The sequence below is a fragment of the Fukomys damarensis genome, unplaced genomic scaffold, assembly GCF_012274545.1.
Source record: "Fukomys damarensis isolate Sample0158 unplaced genomic scaffold, DMR_v1.0_HiC HiC_scaffold_33, whole genome shotgun sequence".
NCBI classification, from domain to species: Eukaryota; Metazoa; Chordata; class Mammalia; order Rodentia; family Bathyergidae; genus Fukomys; species Fukomys damarensis.
Window position 1 is genome coordinate 54,984,819 of NW_022900945.1, and position 19,847 is coordinate 55,004,665.

Genomic DNA, 19,847 nt, shown 5'->3' on the forward strand with positions numbered 1-19,847 from the left:
CAGGGCACCGTGGCCACCCTGGCCCTGGCGGTGGCCGGGAACCTGCTCATCATTGCCGCCTTCACAGCCGCCCTGCGTCGGGCCCCGGGAACCTGCCCCCCGCTGCAGGGTGTCCCTGCAGAGGGGAGAGCCCGGCTTAAAGAGCAGTGAGGCCCTTCCGGTGCCCAGCCAGAGGGCAGCCGAGGCCAGGCACTGGCATTGTGGGGCCGTGGAGGGCAGGAACTGCGGAGGGTCTGCTCGGGAGAGACGTGCGTCCGGCCCTACTTCCGGTGCCCGAGTCCGCTCAGCGCGGCACCTGACGACTAACCCAGGCCGCTGCCACGCTCGCTAACAGGCCCCTAACAGGCCCCTAACAGGCCCGAGACCTCCCGTGCCCTGGTGCTCAGACTGGGTCACACCTGCCCTCAAGGGGTGGGGTCTGCGCAGACTGGGGAGCAGCTTCCGCCTCTGGAGCAGAGCAGGTGCGCTGAATAAACCACTTGGGAAACTCGGTGGAGGTGGGCGCTCCCCTGTGCACCTGGACCCCCGCCCCCGCCCTCGCGGCTCGGGACTGGACAGACACAGGCGCTGGGTCCTCTGGGCTTTATTGGGAGCAGCCGGGCTGGCGGGGGGCAGGACGGGGTGCGGTGCGGGGGCGGCGGGCAGGCTAGGCCGTGCCGTAGAAGCGCTGGTAGGCGTCCTGGAAACCGATGTGGTCGGCCAGCTCGTCGCAGTCGGGGTTCAGCTCACACACCTCCCTCCGGGGCTCCAGGGGGTCTGGAGCGGGGGCGGGGGCCCTGGGGCCCCACAGCGGCATCAGCCTGGAGCCCCCGGGAGGCCCCGCCCCGCCCCTGCTGTGTCCAGGGCCCGCTTACCCCGGTCCTTGGTCCACATAGCGCCGGGGCCTCTTCACCACCTCGCTGCCCTCCTGCTTGGACAAGAAGGCTGCAGAGAGAACCGGGTCAGGTGGCTGTGGGCCGGGCCAGGGGAGGTGGCGGGAGTGGGGAGCGGATGAGGCCAGGTCGCAGGCGAGCCCCCCAGGCCCCGCTTACCTGTCCCCTTCCCGGACTCTGCACCGCTGGGCTTCGCATCTGCAGAGAGAAGAGCAGGTTCACAGGACCAGCAGAGCTGGGATTAGGGGATGGAGTCCGACCCAGTAGGCAGGACACTCACCTGCCCAGGCAGCCAGGCAGAGCACGGCCAGAGCCAGCAGGGCAAGGGCTGTGAGGGCCTTCATGGTGCCTGTCCGAGGTTCAGGCTGCTGCAGCGACTCACTCTGCCCTGCCCGTCCTCAGCAGAGTTTATACTCGCTGAGGTGAGGGGCGGGCAGACGCAGGGGCAGCTGCCAGGGCTAATTGGGGGTCATCACTCGGCTCTGGCCAAACCCCAGAGGATGTGGCTGAACCCTGGGGGTGACGCTGCCAACCTCAGGGCACTGCCCCGGCCGTTCCTCGGAAGCGAGGGTTGCCCAGGGCCCCAGCCCCAGCCTGAATATTGGCCAGGGCCTAGGGAGGGGCTCTGAGCTCTAAAATAGGTCTGAGGAGAGCAGGTCCCTCACAGGCTGTGATTTGCAGTCTGCCCCGGGCAGAAGCCAGACCCCAGGGAGGGCAGGGCGCCTACCTTATACGGGCAAGGTCCTGAGTTCATCTCCACAGCCAAAAAAAAAGACCACAGGACTGCTTGGCAGCTCAGGCCTGCACATCAGGGCAAGGGGGGAAGAGCCAGCAGGTGGGGGGACGGGCCCTGCGCCTGCCTGGCCTTCCTCACCCACACCACCTCCAGGGCTCAGCAGAGGCCAGGCCGGATGGATGGTGTGGGCTAGGCAGGAGTCTGGGTGAGGAAGGGGCAGAGAGAGGGCTCTGCCCACGGGTGAGGGAGGCTCCCCACCCTGCTTTGGGGGCCCTGCCTGGCTGGAGATATCTGGAAGAGGGGAGGTGAGCAGACCCAGGGCCCTGGAGCCCCCATTCACTACGCCAAGGGGGCCGCCCCGTCCCCACTCAGGACTGAGCCCAGGGGCAGGCTGCCTAGGGACGAAGAGCGCTGGCCTCCCGTGCCCTCTGCCACCCGCCCACCACTGCAGCCTCCAGCTTGAGGATGCGGCTGCAGCCTTGACCCACAGGGCTCCAGAACCCCAGTAGGTCTTGGCCCAGGAGACGCCGGCCCGGAAGCACCCTCGCAGATTACAGTGTGATGGCGGAAGTTTATTTACAGATGTGGGCAGAACCTGGCGAGGGCCCCTGGGCTGGCCAGCAAGACAGCAATCAGTGGAGACTGAAAACAGGCCCAGGCCAGGGTGGGGGACAGTGTGGGCCTGCACTGTGCACCCGGAGGGCAGTGGAGCCATCCGGAGAGGGAGGGTACACCAGCCTGCTCCGCCTGGCACGGGCACATGCCACCTGTCCTGGGTTAGGGCCCAGCGTGCCAGTCACAGCCCTCTGCTTTGGCCGCCCCTCCCTCGGGCTCCATCAGGACGGCCGCCAGCTCTCGCCGCTGTTTGCGCAGGGCCTGTGGCAGGCAGAGAACAGCCCGTCAGGGTCTGAGACCAAGCCAGTCTCTGGGCCGCGCCTCGCGCTGGACAAAGCCCAGGAGGTCAGAGGCACAAGGTGTCCTTGAGGTGAGGTGCCACAGCCACGTTCAGCACAAGCCCCCCAACCCTCTGATTGCGCCAAAGCTTCCTGTCAGGGATGAACCCAGACCCTCACACATGCCAGGGACAGGTCTGCCACTGGGCTCTGTCCCATCCCCAAGTGAACTGAAGCTGGGCTGCAGAAAGCGCATCCTGGAGCTCCCAACAGGGCTCCAGACACCCAGCCGCAGGGCCCACTAGGGCAAGCCAGGACCTAGAGTCAGGGTGGGCGGGGCTGCGCTCTCCCTCGGGCCGGGAGCCCACATGCAGAGCCAGTGGTGCTGAGGGTCAGCACTCAGCTGAGTGGGAACCAGGGCCCAGTCTGGCACAGGGAGACTGGAGGGGCAGAGAAAGCACCTCCCCAAAGCCCTGGCAGGACCTCCGGGCTGCAGCCAGGTGGGCTTGGGCAGAACAGCTGGGGCACCTGAGAGCCACAGATCCGGGGACCTGCTTGTCTCAGGAAGAGGAAGTCTGCCCCAGGAAGTGGACATAAGCTGGATGCTTACATGACAGACGCTCTTGCCAGCAGTGTCCCTGCCAGGTGACCAGAGACCTCCCAGAGCGGCCCATCCCACCCCTCGACGCATCTGCCTGCACCGTCCTCCCTCCATTCACTCCAAGTTCCTGAGGCCATCGGCAAAGTCAAGTTCCCTTTGCCAGGGTGTGTGTGTGTGGAGTTGTACCGAAGGCTCCAGAAGCCACTGTGAGGTGTGCGTTTCAAGGACACCACGCGCTCCCGCGCGGACTAGAGGAGCCAGCACCTTGGCATGGCTCCTGGGGGCCGAGGCAGGGGAAGCGTGCTTCGGCTGGACTTCAGCAAGGGCAGGCTGTCCGCTGGGGGGGTGCGCAGGGCGGCCATGGCAATAGGCAGCCACCATGCTCCCCAGGGTTCTCTTAATGGGGAGCGGGACACCGCCAGGCTGGAGCTCTCCAGGGTGTTAGAGGCGGAAGAGCCCCGGCTGGACACTCGCCTGCCAGGCTTGCTGCTGGGCCTGCACCTGCTGCTGCAGCGCCTCCACCTGCCTGCGCCCCGCCAGCACGGCCTCGGCCAGCTCCTGGTTCCTGGCCTCCTGCTTCTGCACATGGCGTCGGAGGGTGTCCCGCTGCTGCAGGAAGTAGGGTGCCAGGACGCTGCACAGGTCTCTCTCGGGGGTCCCACTGGGGCGCCTGGGGGCCACAGGAAGGACGTGAACAGGAGGGTCCTACTTCTTGGGCCACCTCACCCACCTCCAGCAGCCTGGGCCCAGGGTGCGGTGCTGTGAGCTGGCAAGAGCAGGGGTGGCTCCCGAGAGCAGGCCTGGAAGAGCGGCTCCCAAGGGAACCGAGGGAAGCAGGGCTGAGGGGTGACTACTCGGGGAGTGGACCCTGCTGCTGGAGGTTCCCTCGGAATCCCTTTCAGCTGTAAAACTCCATTCTCTTATGTACTAAGGCCACAGAGCACAAAACAGTGGCAAGTACACAGCAGCCCTGTGGCCTGGGGGTGAGGGACAGGAGGCAGTGGAGGCCCAGAGGCCAGGCCCACCACAGCGGTGCTCTCAGATTCACTGGAAGAACATCGAAATCACAGCCGGTGCTGGGCAGCCTGGACGGCGCGTGGCTCCAGCTCACCCCGGCCGCCTCCTCTCACAGGCCCACAGCCTGGACGACCGCGCTTCCTCCCTAGAGGGACCCTGTTCCCCCACGGTCACCCTCTCGGCCCAGCCCCACAGCCTGGGCACGGCCGCCCTTCCTCACCAGGCCGGCCCCTTGTGGTTCTTGCCATCTTCCACAATTTTATCCAAGGAGTTCAAGACAGTTTCTAGGTTCCCTTCCTCTTTGATTTCTGAGATTTCCTCCTGAGGGAACGGAGGGAAGAGCAGCAATGACCCTGGACAGGCTCGCGGTGGAAACACGCTCATTGGGAACCCCGCTGGGGAGTTCGGGGATCCCTACTGCACCTTTCTAGCATCCCAAAAGCTCCGACTTTTTATAATTAAGGAAATAAGATATAAATGGCAAACATTTAAAAGAGCCTGCAGCCGTCCTTCCCCTCCACACGGTGCCATCCTGCGGATTCAGTTAAAGCCTCTTCTGAGCCTGGCACCGGCCCGGGAGCAGGAGCAGGATGCACACAGACAACGGAGGCCTTGCCCTGCCCTTGCTGACCTCGGAGGACGGACGTGACTGGGAGGGGTGCCGGGCCTGCAGCCCGCTGGGCAGAGGACAGGTCACCGCCCTGGGATGACGAGCGAGGGACAGAGGCCAAGCCAATGGTGGCTCTGGGCTTCCGGCCACTCACCCGGATGGATGCCTGCAGCTGAGTGATGAACTTGTCGTGGATCCGCTGGGTCGTCTCTGGCTGCAGCCGGTGGAGGTGCTCGTAGCAGTCGGCAAACCTCTGGTAGCTGGCAGGGGAGAAGGCGGCGCCACCGTCACCGGCCGCCTGGGCCCGACTAACACGGTGGACAAAAATCTCCCTTGCAGCGCAGGTCACAGGGTGGTGTGGTGCCCACCAGCACCCTTCTGTGCACAGCCCTGCTTCATGGGGCCGCGATGCAGGATCCGAGGCCAGCAAGAGCCCATCCCCACGACACAGAACACGAGAAAGGGTTGGCATTACTGCAGAACCGCGCAAGTGCGCAGATACCAGAGGAGGGCGCTGCAGCAGGCCCCGCGGCCAGGCAGGGAGGCCTGGGAGCAGCGTGAATCCCCGCGCTTCCTGAAAAACTCAGGCGAAGTGACAGATTGTAGAAAACACGCATTTTTCAGGAGGAAAAGTTCATCTCACGTGGGCCAGGCTGTCCTGCCCCTGCAGGCTGTCGGGCCCCAGGGACAGGCACAGTGGGCGCAGACTCGCAGGTGCAGCCTCCCCGTGGCCGCTCCACGTCTCCCCGTCACCCCAGGAGAGACCCTAACCCTGCCTTGGCCTTCGGAGGATCCGGGCTTCTGCCTGGGTTCAAATCCTGCCACTGCTACTCATCAGCTCAGACCTCAGACAACCTCCCCCTCCGTCGGCCCAGCTTCCTTATCTGTCAAATACTGAGGACGATGGCGTCTGTACCTGGCAAAGCAGCTTCAGTGCAAAGTGGTCGGTGGCGCGGCCTCGCGGTCCCGCTCTCACCAGCAACGCGCACCTCGGGCACAGGAGCCCTAACTTCTTGGTGTCCTGTGCTGAGAGCCACTCGCTGCCCCTCGGAAGGCCGTAAATGTGTTTAGGTTGCAGCTGCACCTACAGAAGCCGGCCCAGCGCCAGGAGATCCTGTCACCCTGCCATCTGGGCCTGCCTTCACCCAGAGAAAGTCTAAATTACAAGGCGAAGCCTAGAATCAGCGAAGTGACCTTTAAAAACCACACTAAAAATCAAAGCCACACTGCCGAGTCCCAAAACTGGATGACCACAGTAAACTGATTTTAATTCACTCTTTGTGCACTGAGAACCCTTTACAGATTCTGAACTTGCCGAAAGAGCATCTCGGGTCCCGCACTAAGGGACAGGGACAGAAGGGTGCGGTGGTGCAGCTCGGGTGCACCGTGTGCTCAGCAGCTGTGAGGCTTCCTCTCCAGAAGCACAGGCAAACAGCTCACCGCAAACCGACTCGGAAATTAACGGAGCAGTTATGCCCCGACCCGGCTCTGGTGGTCATCAGTCTGTCGGGTTCTAGGTGCAGACAGACTGTGGGACAGCAAGGAAAGAGCCGTCTCAAGGTCACAGGGCTACAGAGAATGGACTGCTCACAACTTGTCCGCCAGGGGGCAGCAGCGAGCGGCGCTGTCCTCGACGCCGAGGCCAGGACAAGCGCGGGGCCCACAGAGGGCACAGGGGCTGGGGACGTTGTTTCCCCTTTCTCCATCCTGCGCACACTGGGCAGGCCCACGACCCAGAAAGGGAGAAAGGATAAAAGGAAAAAAGGGGTGTTGAACCCAGGGCCTCTGTACTAAGCTACACCCTCAGCCCTTTCTAAAAATATTTATTTATTGTACTGGAGATCGAACTCAGGACCTTGAGCTTGCCAGGCAGGCAGTGGCACCGCTGAGCTAAATCCCCACCCTGCTTTTTAATTTTTTGAGACAGGGTCTTGTTAAATCACAGAGTTGCACGGGGAATGGTGGCGCACGCCTGTAATGCCAGCACTTGGGAAGCTGAGGCAGGAGGATTTCTGTGAGTTCGAAACCAGCCTGAGCTACACAGTGAGATCCAGTTCAGTCTCAACTACATAGTGAGAACCAGTCTCAAAAAACCAATAAATCAATCAATCAATCAATCACCGAGTTGCCCAGGCTTGGCTTGAATTTGTGATCTCCCTGACTTAGCATCGCAGAGTGCTAGGATTACAGATGTGAACCACCACATCTAGCAAGAAACCTTTCTTATAGAAAATAAAGTGGCCACACCAGCACTTGAGAGGCTGCGGCAGGAGAACTGTCACGCCTGGGCTACAAAGTGAGTTGTAGGCCAGCCTGAACTACATAGCAAGACCCTGTCTCAAAAAAACAAAAAATTTTAAAAATAAAAATGAATCCTAGGGCCAGGGATTTAGTTCAGTGGTTCGGTGGCCTGCCTTGCAAGCGCAAGGACCCGAGTTCAATCCCCGGTACCCTCCAAAAAAAATCCTTTTTTTTTGTTGTTGTTTCATTTTGTTTTGGTTTTTTGACACAGGGTCTCACTGTGTAGCTCAGGCTGACCTTGAATTCTACGTAGCCCAGGCTGACCTCCAACTCGCAGCAATCCTCCTGCCTCAGCCTGAGTGCTGGGATTACAGGTGTGCAAAACCATGCCTGTCTTTTAAACATAAAATTTTAAAAGGTTAATTGTTTAAAAAGATCAATAAACCAAGAGTAGGGCTGGGGATTTAGCTCAGTGATTTCATCACCTGCCTTCCAAGCACAAGGAACTGAGTTTGATTCCCCACACACACACAAAAAAAGAAAAAGTGGTGGTGTGTGCCTGTAAGCCCAGCACTCAGAGGCTGAGGCAGAAGAACTGCTGATTGTTCAAGGTTGCCCTGAAATATATATTGAGATCCAGTCTCTCAATTAATTAATTAATTAAATAGCCAAATGCAGCAGTGTACACTTGTAACCCTAGCTAGCCGGGAGGAAGCTGATGCAGAAGAGTCGCAAATTCAAGGCCACCTTGCACAACTTAGCAAGACTACGACTCAAAGTAAAACGGGCTGGTGGTGGTAGCACACTTCGCCTACACAAGGCCTTCAGTCTGATCCCCAACACGCCAAATAATCTCCTTTCTTTTTTTGGTGGGGTGGGGGGGTACCAGGGATTGAACCTGGGCCCTTGCGTTTGCGAGGCTCTGGAACCACTGAGCTAAATCCCTGACCCTATTTTATTAATTTTTTTCATTTTATTTTATTTGTAGTGTTGGGGGGCCGGAGATTTTGCTCAGTGGTTCCACAGCCTGCCTCACAAACGCAAGGGCCCGAGTTCAATCCCCAGTACCAAAAAAAAAAAAAAGAAAGAAAGAAAGAAAAATTAATAAAATAGACCTCTGGCTAGATCAAGTCCAAAAATAGAAACAAAACTTAATGGAAAAGGGGGAAATAACAAAAATGAATTAAAATATTTCAAATAGTTTTAAGTACATAAAATAGGACAGAAGTGGTAAATTTTGGAGAAAGATTTATAAAATAATCCCTGTCACAAGAATAAAACTTGCTGCCAAACATGGTGGGGCACACCTGTAGTCCCCGTGCTTGGGAGGCTGAGGCAGGAGGATCGCCACAAGTTCAAGACCAGCCTGAACTACACAGTGAGACCCTGTCTTAAAAAAAAAAAAAGAAAGAAAGAAAAGTAAAAAGTAACCCTGCAAAGATCTGTAGCCATTAGACAGTTATACACCGAGACCTGCAACAAGCACAGTGGAGAATGCTGCAGAGAAGCAAGCCCGGTCCGCTAGCACCATTACTGCCCCACGAAGGCAAGGAGCCTAAACAATCCCCAGAGCACTGACCTACTGAGCTCTCCCAGTCCCACAGTCCAAACTGAAGGAGCAGAGACCTACCAGTGCAGATCAACAACACTAACGAACTACAGAGAAATTACAAGATAATCTGAACAGGGGAAGAAATGAACATCTGATAAAGTTCAACATGTAATCTCTCATTCCCAGCCTTTTATATTTTTTATTTTGGGGCAGTTGCTAAGGTGCCCTGGCTGGCCTCAAACTCCCAGTGATCCTCTTGCCTCAGCTTCCCAGAATGCTGGGATTACAGGTGTGGACCATTATACCCCACTGTAATCATTTTTTCTTTAAAGAAAATTCTCAGAAAAACAATTATTATGAAGACATTTAGATTAGGAAAAAGACAATGTTTTCTTTCTTTCTTTTTTTTTTTTTTTTTTTTGGTACCAGGGATCGAACTCGGGTCCTTGTGCTTGCAAGGCAGGTGGGAGAACCACTGAGCTAAATCCCTGGCCCAACAAAGATAATTATTGTTCTTATTGTTTCACTTTTTCTTTCTTTCTTTTTTTTTCTTTCTTTTTTTTTTGAGACAGGGTCTCACTATGTAATTCAGGCTGGTTTTGAATTCTCTGCAATCCTCCTGCCTCAGCAGTGCTGGGATTACAGCGGTGCGCCAATACACCTACCTATTAAACATAACCGATGACACTGTCCAAAAAAAAAAAAGGAAAGAGGAGCAGAGTGGTGACGCACACCTGTGATCCCTGCACTTGGGGAGGCTGAGGCAGGGGACTGTTGTGAGTTCAAGGCCAGCCTGGGCTGCATAGTTTGAGACTGTCTTGAAAAACAAAAAGGGGGGGTGTGTGGCACTGAGGCTGTAACTCAGTGCAAAGGCCCAGAGTTCAATCTCCAGTAAACTCCCTTGCCCCAAAAAAACCCCAAAACACAAGACGGCAGAATAATTACCTTGCATAAAGGCTCCTGGAGCCTTGCACAGAAAATACTTCTGCAGCAACAACTGACGCAGAGATTTCTGTCTGTGCCAGGAATGCCAATAAATTAAAAAACAAAACAAAATAGCCGGCGTGGTGGCACACGCCTGTAATCCCAGCACTCAGAAGGCTGAGGCAGGAGGATGCTGTGAGTTCGAGCCAGCCTGGGCTACATACTGAGTTCCAGGGCAGTCTCAACTACATAGTGAGACCCTGTCTCAAAAACAAAACAAAACAAAACAACAACAAAATCAACTACATGGTGAGACCCTGTCTCAAAAAAAAAATGTTTTTGTTTTTTTTTTTTAAAAGGTTGGGTGTGGTCTGAAGAAAAAATGATTTTTTTGTTTGGGTTTTTTTCTTTTGGTCCCTGGGATCCAACTCAAGGCCTTGCACTTGCGAGGCAGGCGGCCGCACCACTGAGCTTTTTGAGACACACGTTGCCTGTGCCTCTTCTTCCCAAAGCTCTGCAGTGTCCCTGTCCAGGGTGTGTACCTACCCCCCCCAACTTCACATAAACCCGCATGGACCCGGTAAAGGCGGGCAGGCAAGCACACGCTGGCTCCTGAGGAGAGAGCGCACCTGCAGGGGACATCGGGACCCCGAGGCAGACGCTGGAAAAAGATGGAGTCTTGTTTTTGAGACAGGGGTTAGGATTTTCCTATGTTGCCCAGGCTGTTCCTGAACTCGGCTCCCGTGAATCTGCTGCCTCAGCCTCCTGGGTGGCAGGGACTGCGGGGACATCACCGACCCGGGCCACAGAACGGAGTAGAGTCTTCATGAAGACAAGAACAGGCGAAAGGGCCGGGGAGCCAGGGATTTAGCTCAGTGGTGCCACCACCTGCTTTGAAGGCGCAAGGACCTGAGTTCGATTCCCCCCGTACAAAAACAAACAAACAAACAGTGGCTCCAGAGGGTTGGGCAGAGAGGCTGTGGGCAGGACACCTCACTGGAAATCCTGGCGACTGTTTCAGCACTTGTATGCCTGGCTGATGGGACCCGGGTAAAAGCCTTCCTCAGAGTCCATGTAAGCTGTGCGTCTCACACCTGCAGTTCAGCACTCGGGAGCCTGAGGCAGGAGGATCTCGTCTGAGTCCAGCCTGTGCAGTTCGGCGACTTAGTGAGACCAGGTCTGGAGATGTTTAAATAAACGAATAAAGGGGGCTGCGGCTGTAGCTCATTGCAGAGGCCCTGGATTCAAATCCCAGGATTACCAAAAGCAGTGTCCATCATTGTTTACTGTTAATATGAAAGTCACAAAGACAGGAGAAATGCCAACGCTGAGGTTCAGTCCTCAAGCGCCCGGGGAAGGCACCGATGAGCCCCACAAGGACAGCAGTTTTCTAGGACCCTGCGGGGAGGCGCCGGCGCGGAGTTCACGGCCAGGCGAGCCGCCCGGACCTAACGCCGCGTTTCCACTGAGCGAGGCTTCCTGCGAAGGAGCCGCCCGCTGGCCCAGGTGACCGGCGAGCCCTCTGCACTCCACACCGGAGCTCAGCGAGGCCGCAGCGACCGCCACCACAGCCCACGTGACCCCACCGCCCGGCCGATCTCGCGGGATTTGGACCACAGCTGGGCCCAATCAGTCTTTCCCCTTCACCGTCTCCCACTTTACCTCCCGGCGGCGACCAGCTTCTGGAGAAAAGTGTCCACCATGGTGTCGAGGAGCTTCACTCGTGAAAAGGTCGTGCCTGGTGGCACGGATTCCGGAGAGGGTCCGTCAGGCTTTTTCTCAGCCGCTGCCTCATCGAGGCTGTTGGCTTCAGCCATATTGAAGTCAAACCGCCAAATCGAAAGGCTCGGCAGCCCCGCCCACTGGTGCGCTCGATTGGCCGAGCCTGCACTGGCCGCCTCTGATTGGGCCTGCGGAATGTCTGTCACCGAGGCGTGCGGCTTGCAGATCCCACGATGTAGTCTCCGCAGCCGGGAAAATACAAGCAAACCAAAGCCCACGGGCTGAATAAAAACTTTTAATTACACTTCAGAGACTTCGTACAGTGCAACAGAGAATATTTGCTAATACATTATTCACAAGAGTCCATTTTATCATTTTAAATGAATCGGCATTTCCTTTCCCTTGTCCTTCAGCACTCCGATCACGTTGCCTGTCTCCTCCAGGCTCTCCAAGTTTTGTGTTTTTGTTGTTTTTTTTTTCGTTTTGGTTACCAACCAACACATTAAAACTTCCAGCTGCTTTGGTCTCCAATTTTAGGAAAACAGAAGTCCACTGTCCCGTTGCCACCCAGATATTTTAAACCCAATCCCAGTCCCTAAACTATTAAGGGAAAATGAGGGCCGGGAGTCCCTTTAGTTCTTTAGTTCCATACAGATCATCCTTTTAAAACAGAGGGAAGAGGAAGAGAGGAGGGGAGGGAGAGAGAGGACCAATATGAGTGAGCTCTAAGACTGAAATACTGTGCAGGGAAAATGAATCAGAAGGAAAGGAGTCGGGGAGACAAACACAGCTGTCTGTACTTCCAGACCAGCCTTGAACTCTGTGTGGCTGACCTCAAACTCGTGACCCTCCTGCTCCAGACTGCTGAGTGCTGGGATTTCCTGGCTTGCACCACCACACCCGGCCCGTCCATGCTTCTTCACCCACTTTGCCACTGAGCGGAAAGATGGAAGATGGGAGAGAAAAGATGTGAAACTAACAAAACCAATCTCCCACGGTCCTAACAGGAAAAGCTTGAGGGCCTTTGCTGTCGTGATATTATATAGGTGGCTCTGAGGCAGAAGTGAGTGACGGACAGAAGATTCGAAGGATCAACTCGGGATGGCCATTGGTGACAGAAACTGAAGGGCTCTCTTGACAAAGTGCACGGAGGGACAAAGAAAAAATAAGTGAATGGAAAAAAAACCCTTAAAGATGAGACAAGGTGGGGAAGGGTCGTGGCAAAGGTAGTGAAATACAGTTCTCAGCTTTTTCCCTGGCCAGCATGGAAGTATGTGGCGCAGCCATAAGAAATCAAGGCTTCAAGGTAGCTAGCACCTTTCAAATTGGCACCATGGCCTTTCCCAGAGTGGGACCATTAAAAAGGTTAAGGATCGTCCAGGCCAAATATCTCAAACAGGAAGGCAGAGCTTGACTGCCCTCCTCTCATTTCATGCACGGCAGCTTTCAGCCCGCAACACAGGCTCGGTGGAGGCGGTGGAGGGGGACGATGAGGCGGGGAAGGGGAGCCACCTCCAGGCCCCAGCCCCGAGGAAGGCGCTGCCGAGGGCTTGGCAGTATCTGGCTGGTGAGTGCAGTGGTCCTGGTATTGGGTAACGTCCTGAACTGTTCTTTATTCTCTTTCAAGCATGAGTGCCATGACTAGGAAGACTCTTCCTACCCAGGGGAGGACAACAGCATTCCACACCTCACAAACTCCCACTGGGAGACAACTCCGCCCAGAGTCTGACAACGGTAACACGGGTGCCGTGGCTGCCTGCGGGGAGCACGCTCTCTCCTAGGCTTGGCTCAGTGGCCTGAGGAGAAGTGGTCGGAGACCCGTGGCCTCTTGTTGCTCTCTCCACCAGACTTCCCACAGCAGTGCCCCAGACAGCCTGCTCCGCTTAGACCTGTGCCTCCCGTGGCCGGCCCCTGGGCCTGGGGGAGCCAACAGATCAGGCTGCTGGGACCAAGGGACACTGAAAGGACACGGAAGGATGGGAAGAGGGCTGGGGAGAAGCTACCTGCCTGAGGGAGGGATAGGCTCCAACGGCAATAGCTTAGTTCACGGATGCTGAACACACACACGCGCACACGCACACAGAAGAAACTTCACTTTTCTCCCTGCCGGAACGACTCCTCTAGAGGACGAGGGCCCTGCAGGGCCACACTCCCTGTGCAAAACTGCCTGGCCACTTGCCCCACGGGGCAGGGAGAAGCAGCTCAGTCCCGGATTTTAAAAAAGCAAGTGTAAGAGATGAAGCAGGAGAGGGCTGGGGCCGAGAGGAGGCCAGCAGGTCCTCGGTCCGGATGGGGTGTAGGGCCTCAAGGAGGCTGCCCAGTTCAGGATTGGAAACCCTGGGGCCGGGCCAGGCCGGAACCTCTCCAGCAAGAGCAGCTCACAGGCGCCGCCCTGCCCAGCCCGCAGGCAGCCAGGGGAGGGCACTGGCTCCGCCCCGCCACCGCCCCTCCCGGTGTAGTGAGGGAAGCACAAGCGGCTCAGGGCGGCTTCTACCAGTGCCTGGAGTCCACCAGCTCGGGGCGCAGGCTGAGCTTCTTGAGGCTCTCGTAGCCCACCACGATGACAATGGTGGAGGGTGTGGCCGAGATGATCCTGGCTGACAGCCCCTTCATGAGGCCCCAGGGCCCCTCTTCCGCCATCAGCTGTCTGAACGTCAGAACGATGGAGCTCTTGCCTTCAACCTGCAAAACAGCACAGGGCCGATCACTCCCTCTGCTCCTCCCTGCTCTGACTCAGGTGCAAGTGGGGAGCCAGACCCTGAGGAGAGGCGGGTGCTGCGGCAGGGCCTAGAGTCTACTCCCTGGCTTAGAGCGCAGCCCTGCCTAAGGACTGCTTTGCACCTCGGTGTCCTCCAGTGTAGAACAGCAGTAGCAGTACCTCCACCATGAGGTTGTTTGGAATGAAAAGAAACATTTACACTTGCCGCCAACAGAATCTGGCTGACCAAAGGCTCAGTGTTGCTTCTTAACATCAGACAGCTACCAAGCTGAGTCCCTGGCCCACTGGCTGCCCTCGGCTCAGGGAGGCTGGGTCTCCTGCTCCTTTTTGAGACAGGGTCTCGCTTTGTAGCACAGGCTGGGCTCCAACTATGATCCTCTCGCCTCATCCTCCCAAGTGCTGGGATCGAGCACCATCATGCCCGGCTGGCTGAGGCTCCCCTATCCCCCTACACCCTTCTTGGGAGCCCCTCAGGGTAGGCCTGTCATTTCCTCCTCCGTTCTCCTCCCAGAACACCTACAATAGTGCCACAGGAGAGTGGGGTCTGACCCTGTACACTTCTGCTCCGAAACATCCAGGTGCCAAGTGTTTTCTCTTTCCTTTTTCATTGACAGGGTCTTACTAGTAGTCCAAGCCGGCCTCGAACTCAGGGCCCCGGCCTCAGCCTCCCAAGAAGCTGGAACTACAGGCTTGCACTACCATACCCAGCTCCCCTACGACTCCCTTTCTTATGTTTCCCTCCTCTTCTCACTAAGAGTGACCACACCTCCTGTACATCTTTGCTTCTCCACCTTCCTTTCTTCCTGAGGTACCCAAGCCCAGCATTAAAATCTCCCTCACACAGCACAACCCATCCTTGGCTTATTCTACAGCCTCCACATATTCTCCAGGCGAAGGGCCAGAGTCTTTAAACTGACTGGAGACAGAGACAGCCTGGTGTGGCTCTGTCAGTGTTCCTGCCGGCCCACACAGTCCAGCCTGCGAAAGCTATTTAAAAGCAGTGAGAGCTGGGCGTGGTGGCACACACCTATAATCCCAGCACTCGGGAGGCTGAGGCAGGAGGGTCACCGTGGGTTCGAGACCAGCCTGGGCTATATAGTGAGTTCCAGGTCAGTCTCAACTACATAATGATACTGTCTCAAAAAAGCAAAAAAATTAAAAATTAAAACTTAAAAAAAATAAAAGCAGTCAGTTTCTGTAGACAGCCCAAGCTCTAGCAGAAAAACCAGACTCAGGAAGTAAGTGAAATCAATACCTCTACAACCACAAATGTGCAAGATGAGGAAAGCGTGGTTTACAGGCATAGGAAGAGGATTCCAGTTGACAGCTGGGAGAAACAGTAAGAAAGCTGAGCATGGTGGTGCATGCTTATAATCCCAGCACTCAGGAGGCTGAGGCAGGAGGTTCACCTAGTGTTTGAGGCGAGCCTGGGCTATATAGTGAGTTCAAGACCAGCCTGTACTCCATAGCAAGACCTTGTCTCAAAGAAGCAAAAACTAATTTTAAAAAGTAGGAAGAGCGGGAGTGGGGGGGGGTGCACATCTGTAATCAGCACTTGGGAGGCTGATGCAGGAGGATCGCAGCAAGTTCGAGGCCAGCCTGGGCTACAAAAGGACACCCTGCCTCAGAGCCAAAAAAAAAAAAAAAAAAAAAAAAAAAAAAAGGCAGGAAGAATTCCTGGAGGCAGCGCGTGTATGACGAGGGCAAGTGAGGCGGTGGACAGCACTCGGCTGCCTCTGTGGACCAGAAGCAGGAGCACGGCTGTGGCTCAGAGGCTGCCCCTCCCGGGAGCACAGGGCCCACGTTACCTGTACCCGGGTCCGGATGACATCCATGGGATTGGTGAGGACCGAGGCAGTGGCTGCAGCCAGGGGCCCGGCGACGGCCTGGAGGACGATGTGCGGGCACTCCTTAGGGCACAGGTGCGAGAGCTGCTCTGCACCAGGGAGAGAGGGGCCTCAGACGCTGCCCGCACCCTACAAGCTGTCACACATCTCGGCTGCCGCGAGTCACCAGGACGTCAGCCCTTAGATGGCGCAGGAGTCCTGCCATGGGGCTCAAAGCCTCTCTGCTCGCTGACTCCTTCACCCAAGGACAGAAAGCCCCTCCTGAGGTCGAACCAGGGCTGCTCGCCTCTTCCGACGTGGTCCCGGGAAGGCTGGGTTGCCCTGGGCAGGCGGCCTCTCCCCTGCATGCCCGCACCTGTCCCAGGCTCTTGTGCTGGGCCGTGTGAATGCTTTCACAAATAAAATTATTAAAAAAGAAAGTTTTGCCCTGCAGTGAGAACTTTCCGCTGACCTGTATCTAGAAAGAATTCACTTTTCAAAATGCTAATGACAATGGACTGGAACCCAGATTCATTCATTCCCACTCCCTGCAATTAAATACTGCACTTTTACCTTCAGGAGATGAAAGACAAAAAAGTTCATTTATGTATTCAACAAGGACTTATTGAGTGACTCAAACTGGTCACCTCCCTCCTGAGGATTTAACAGTGAATAAAAGAGACTCGAATTCCTGTCCTGAGGAAATTCACAGTCTAGTGGGGGAAGACGGACAATAGACTAAAAAGCAAAATACGCAGCCACACCAGAAAGTATATGCTGTAGATACAAATGAAGCACCAAGGTAGGGATAAGAGAGAGGATTTCATTTTAAACACCACAGGCACGGAAGCCCTACCAAGAGAGTAAAGTGTGGGCAAAGACCTGAAAGCAGGCCCAAGGTTCTGGATAAAGAGCTTTCAACCCGGAGACAACACCTATGCAAAGGCCCTGAGGCAGAGTGCTCCAGGGCAGCACGTCTAGTAGCCTGGGGCAGAATAAAGGAGAGAAAAAGACTAAAGGAATCCCAGCAGGTAAACCACTTTTCAGCCTTGGGCCACGGCACGGAATCAGGTTTTCCACTGAGACTGGACAGAAAATCCTCATATCTCAGTGATTCCCTCTCAGCTCTCTCCTGCAGCCAGTTCCATACCTGTAAGACCTTTCCCTCATACTCCTAGCTTTGGGAGTTTGAGGCCAGGCAACTACAGACTGGAGAAGTGGAGCTGGCAGGGCAGAAAATAGGTTGTGTAGTCTAGGGGGAAAGGGAGAACCCCTCTAGCCCTGCCAGAGCCTTGCCCTGTTTCTAACCTCTTTCTCCCCAGAGTCCTATTAACAGAGACAAGGAGAACTGTGGGCTGTGCCTCACGGGTCCCCTATGTCTCCTGCTGCAAAGGTATTTTCCATTCTTAGACTGCTGCCTCGCTGGGCCTGTCGGCTCTGGCCCTCAGCCTACAGGCTGCCGTGGGATTCAGGTTCCGGTTCTAACTGTGCAATGTGCCACCTTCCTGAGGCTTACGCAAAGGGTGAAAGAACAAACGCAAGAGGGCGGTGAAGAGTCCACGTCTTTCCTTCCTTTTCTTTAAGGAGAGGAAGGAAGTGTGTGTTGAGCCAGGCCTGGTGGTACGGGTCTGAGCCCAGCACTTTGGGAGGCTGAGACAGGAAGATCACTAAGTTTGATCCCAGTCTGGGCAACTTAGCAAGGACTTGTCTCAAACAAACAAACAAAACTTTATATTATATATAATTAGGGACCAGGGCCTGGGATGTAGATTAGCAGCACAGCACCTGCCTAGCACATGCCTAGAACCTGCCTATAGCAAGTACGATGCCCTGAGTTTGATTGCCGTTAACAAAATATATATATAAAATTAGGGCCAGGTGTGGTGGCGCACACCTGTAATCCCAGCACTCAGGAGGCTGAGGCAGGAGGATCACTGTCAGTTTGAGACCAGCCTGGGCTACATAGTGAGTTCCAGGTCAGTCTCAACTACACAGTGAGACCCTGTCTCAAAACAAAACAAAAGAAAACAAAACAATATATATAATTAGGGACCTGGAAGTTGGGAGTAAAATATTGCAAATTATGGGCTGGGCATTAAGCTCAGTGGCACCATGCCTACCTCGCAAGTACAAGGTCCTGAGTTTGATCCCCAGTACCAAAAAAATGCACACACACACACTGCAAATTATGACAAGTGCCAAGAAAGAAATAAGGTGCTAAAATAGAAAACTGAAAAAGTCTTCTTTCCAACAGGGAGGGAAGAGAACTTTTTTGCAAAGCTGAGCCCCAAAGCCTGAGGAGGAACCAGCCACACAAAGAATGGGGAAAGGTGTCTTAGGCAGAGAGGGCAGACCTGCAAAGACCCTGAGGCAGAACAGACTTTGGTGTGCAGCAGAACCTGAGCCCGTGGCCAGGGCAGGCCAGGGCCCAGAGACAGAATGGCACGAGTTGGGGCTGGGGCAGCAGATGGGGCCCAATTCCTCTGCGGCTGCGTGGGTGGCAGGAAGTGGATGTGTTTTAAATGCCCTCAGCACTGGCACATATGAGGCAAAAGGGAGCAACCGTGACCAGTGTACTCACGCAGGAAACACTTGCTGAGCCTTTGTGACTCCGCAGGCCCTGAGCAAGTGAGAGGAGATACAACGGAACCAGAGGGGAAGCTAAGTGAGCAACACAGCAGACACCAAGAGTCCAGCAGCCAGAACTCCGCAAAGGTTAGCCTGAGAACAGAGATGCTGGAAACATAGGGAAATGAGCTTTAATCATAAGTGAAATCAAACAAGGACAGACAGACTGCAGAGGAAGTGTTCACATTTCCTGGGAAGCGTCCTTTTTTTTTTTGGTACTGTGGATGGAACCCAGGGGCTGCTCCACCACCAAGCTACCTTCAATGTGTTTTATTTTGAGTTTTTTTTTCCAGGACTGAGAATTGAACTCAGGAACTTAGGCTTTCGAGGCAGGCACAGTGCCACTGAGCTAAATCCTTGGCGCTTTTTTTTGAGTCATGGTTTTGCTATGAAGTTCAGGCTGGAACTGAACTCACTACGAAGCCCAGGCTAGCATCAAACTCACAGCAACCCTTGTACCTCAGACTCCCGAGTGCGTCACCATGCCCAGCTCAGGAATCCAAAGTTTTCTAACTAGCCCAGAAGAAAGACTGCGCAAAACAAAAGAAGAAAAAGAGCTAGCAAAAAAGAGTATATAGTCAGAAAGACAGAAGAGGAGCTAGAAAAGTACAGTGCCACAGAAACAAACTGATTTCAGGTTAGGAAGCAGTTTCAAAGTTTCAGCTGGAAAGGGAATGACCACTGCCAAAGGCAAAGCACCAGCAGCGGACAGGGAGGCTGCAAAGCAAGACCACCCTAAGCAGGGGAGGCAGTCAGCCTGGGCGGCGGGTGGCAGCTCGCTCAGGTCCTGGGCAGGGCCAGGCGCCAGGACGACCCTTACAGAAAGCGGTCCGGCAGGGTGCCTGTCGGGAGGCCTCAGAGAGTGCTGTTCTTTCAGGTAACAGGAAATGAGGAGACGGATCTGCAGATGGGAAGGGGCCGAGAGGTGGAGGAGCGGAGCGGGAGGGGAGGAAGGGGAGGAAGGCAGTTAAGCTGCGTCACGGGCTTGTACCAGGTCCCCGTGAGCAATGCAAGCGTTATGTACACAGACGCATAGTAATAAAACATAGAAATGGAAAAGCAAAAGGATAAAATGTGATCCTTTCACCTAGCAATCCCAACTTCTGGAAAACATTTTGAGTAAAACATCTTATTAACAAAGCTGTAGGAGTCAAAGAGTTAATGCTTGTGTTCAACAATGTTCTGCAGCTCACAGTTACGCATCAGTTTATCTTCAGATCCCAGACACCCCACAGCTTTGGTCCCCCGACACCTCCCAGTCCCAGCCCGCTGCCCGCGCTCTGCTGCCTCAAGTGGATTCCCGTGCCCACAGGGCATGCGGGGCCCTGTTCTGGATCACCTGCTCTGTCTGTCCCCTCGCTGTATTTATTACAAGCCCCCTTCAAGGCCAGAACCACACTGTACTCACTCTTGGGTGCCCTGGACAGCCAGCCTTAGCCGGGCGAGGGCCCGCTGCCTCTACTCCAACAGGCACAGAGAGGCGCGGGCCCCCGCCCCCCCCCCCCC

At 55.5% G+C, this 19,847-nt stretch overlaps 4 protein-coding genes across 6 annotated transcripts in view; 1 reads left to right on the plus strand and 3 right to left on the minus strand.

Annotated features, from left to right (window-relative positions):
- Paqr6 (progestin and adipoQ receptor family member 6) overlaps window positions 1–492 on the plus strand; it is a gene marked incomplete at its 5' end in the record, with an annotated part of 1,645 nt that extends 1,153 nt beyond the window's left edge. Inside the window, one exon of the mRNA XM_010643981.1 lies at window positions 4–492. Within this exon, the coding sequence (XP_010642283.1) occupies window positions 4–150 (147 nt within the window). The remainder of the gene's footprint in view (window positions 1–3) is intronic.
- Window positions 493–580: 88 nt separating this feature from the next.
- On the minus strand, window positions 581–2,079 carry Bglap (bone gamma-carboxyglutamate protein). Its single transcript, XM_010643814.3, has 5 exons — window positions 1,600–2,079; window positions 1,153–1,221; window positions 1,032–1,070; window positions 855–924; window positions 581–776 (listed from the first exon to the last, which is right to left on the minus strand). Exons 2-5 carry the CDS (start codon window positions 1,214–1,216, stop codon window positions 647–649), a joined length of 303 nt encoding a protein of 100 aa, XP_010642116.1. The 5' UTR covers window positions 1,217–1,221; window positions 1,600–2,079; the 3' UTR covers window positions 581–646.
- An 88-nt stretch (window positions 2,080–2,167) lies between these two features.
- LOC104876003 (polyamine-modulated factor 1) lies at window positions 2,168–11,350 on the minus strand. Its single transcript, XM_010643813.3, has 5 exons — window positions 11,109–11,350; window positions 4,884–4,989; window positions 4,340–4,440; window positions 3,577–3,772; window positions 2,168–2,484 (listed from the first exon to the last, which is right to left on the minus strand). The coding sequence occupies exons 1-5, from the start codon at window positions 11,261–11,263 to the stop codon at window positions 2,386–2,388; spliced, it is 657 nt and encodes a 218-aa protein (XP_010642115.1). The 5' UTR covers window positions 11,264–11,350; the 3' UTR covers window positions 2,168–2,385.
- Window positions 11,351–11,430: 80 nt separating this feature from the next.
- Slc25a44 (solute carrier family 25 member 44) overlaps window positions 11,431–19,847 on the minus strand; it is a 15,009-nt gene continuing 6,592 nt past the window's right edge. The window contains exons 3-4 of one of the 3 annotated variants that reach the window (XM_010643810.3): window positions 15,696–15,823; window positions 11,431–13,850 (exon numbers count right to left, since the gene is read on the minus strand). In XM_010643810.3, the coding sequence (XP_010642112.1) occupies window positions 13,659–13,850; window positions 15,696–15,823 (320 nt within the window). In that variant the 3' untranslated portion in view covers window positions 11,431–13,658. The other 2 variants (XM_010643812.3, XM_010643811.3) reach the window with 2 other exon arrangements.

Bases quoted from the DNA above. Each gene is read 5' to 3' on its own strand.
- LOC104876003 (XM_010643813.3), bottom strand. From the start codon at position 11,263: ATGGCTGAAGCCAACAGCCTCGATGAGGCAGCGGCTGAGAAAAAGCCT. The intron at 4,990-11,108 runs GTAAAGTGGGAG...CTCCCCTGCCAG, and splicing joins AAGCTGGTCGCCGCCGGGAG to CTACCAGAGGTTTGCCGACT. The intron at 2,485-3,576 runs GCGAGTGTCCAG...TGCCTGCCACAG, and splicing joins CCCAGCAGCAAGCCTGGCAG to GCCCTGCGCAAACAGCGGCG.
- Bglap (XM_010643814.3), bottom strand. From the start codon at position 1,216: ATGAAGGCCCTCACAGCCCTTGCCCTGCTGGCTCTGGCCGTGCTCTGC. The intron at 1,071-1,152 runs GTGAGTGTCCTG...TTCTCTCTGCAG, and splicing joins CTGCCTGGCTGCCTGGGCAG to ATGCGAAGCCCAGCGGTGCA. The intron at 777-854 runs GTAAGCGGGCCC...GTGGGGCCCCAG, and splicing joins TATGTGGACCAAGGACCGGG to GGCCCCCGCCCCCGCTCCAG.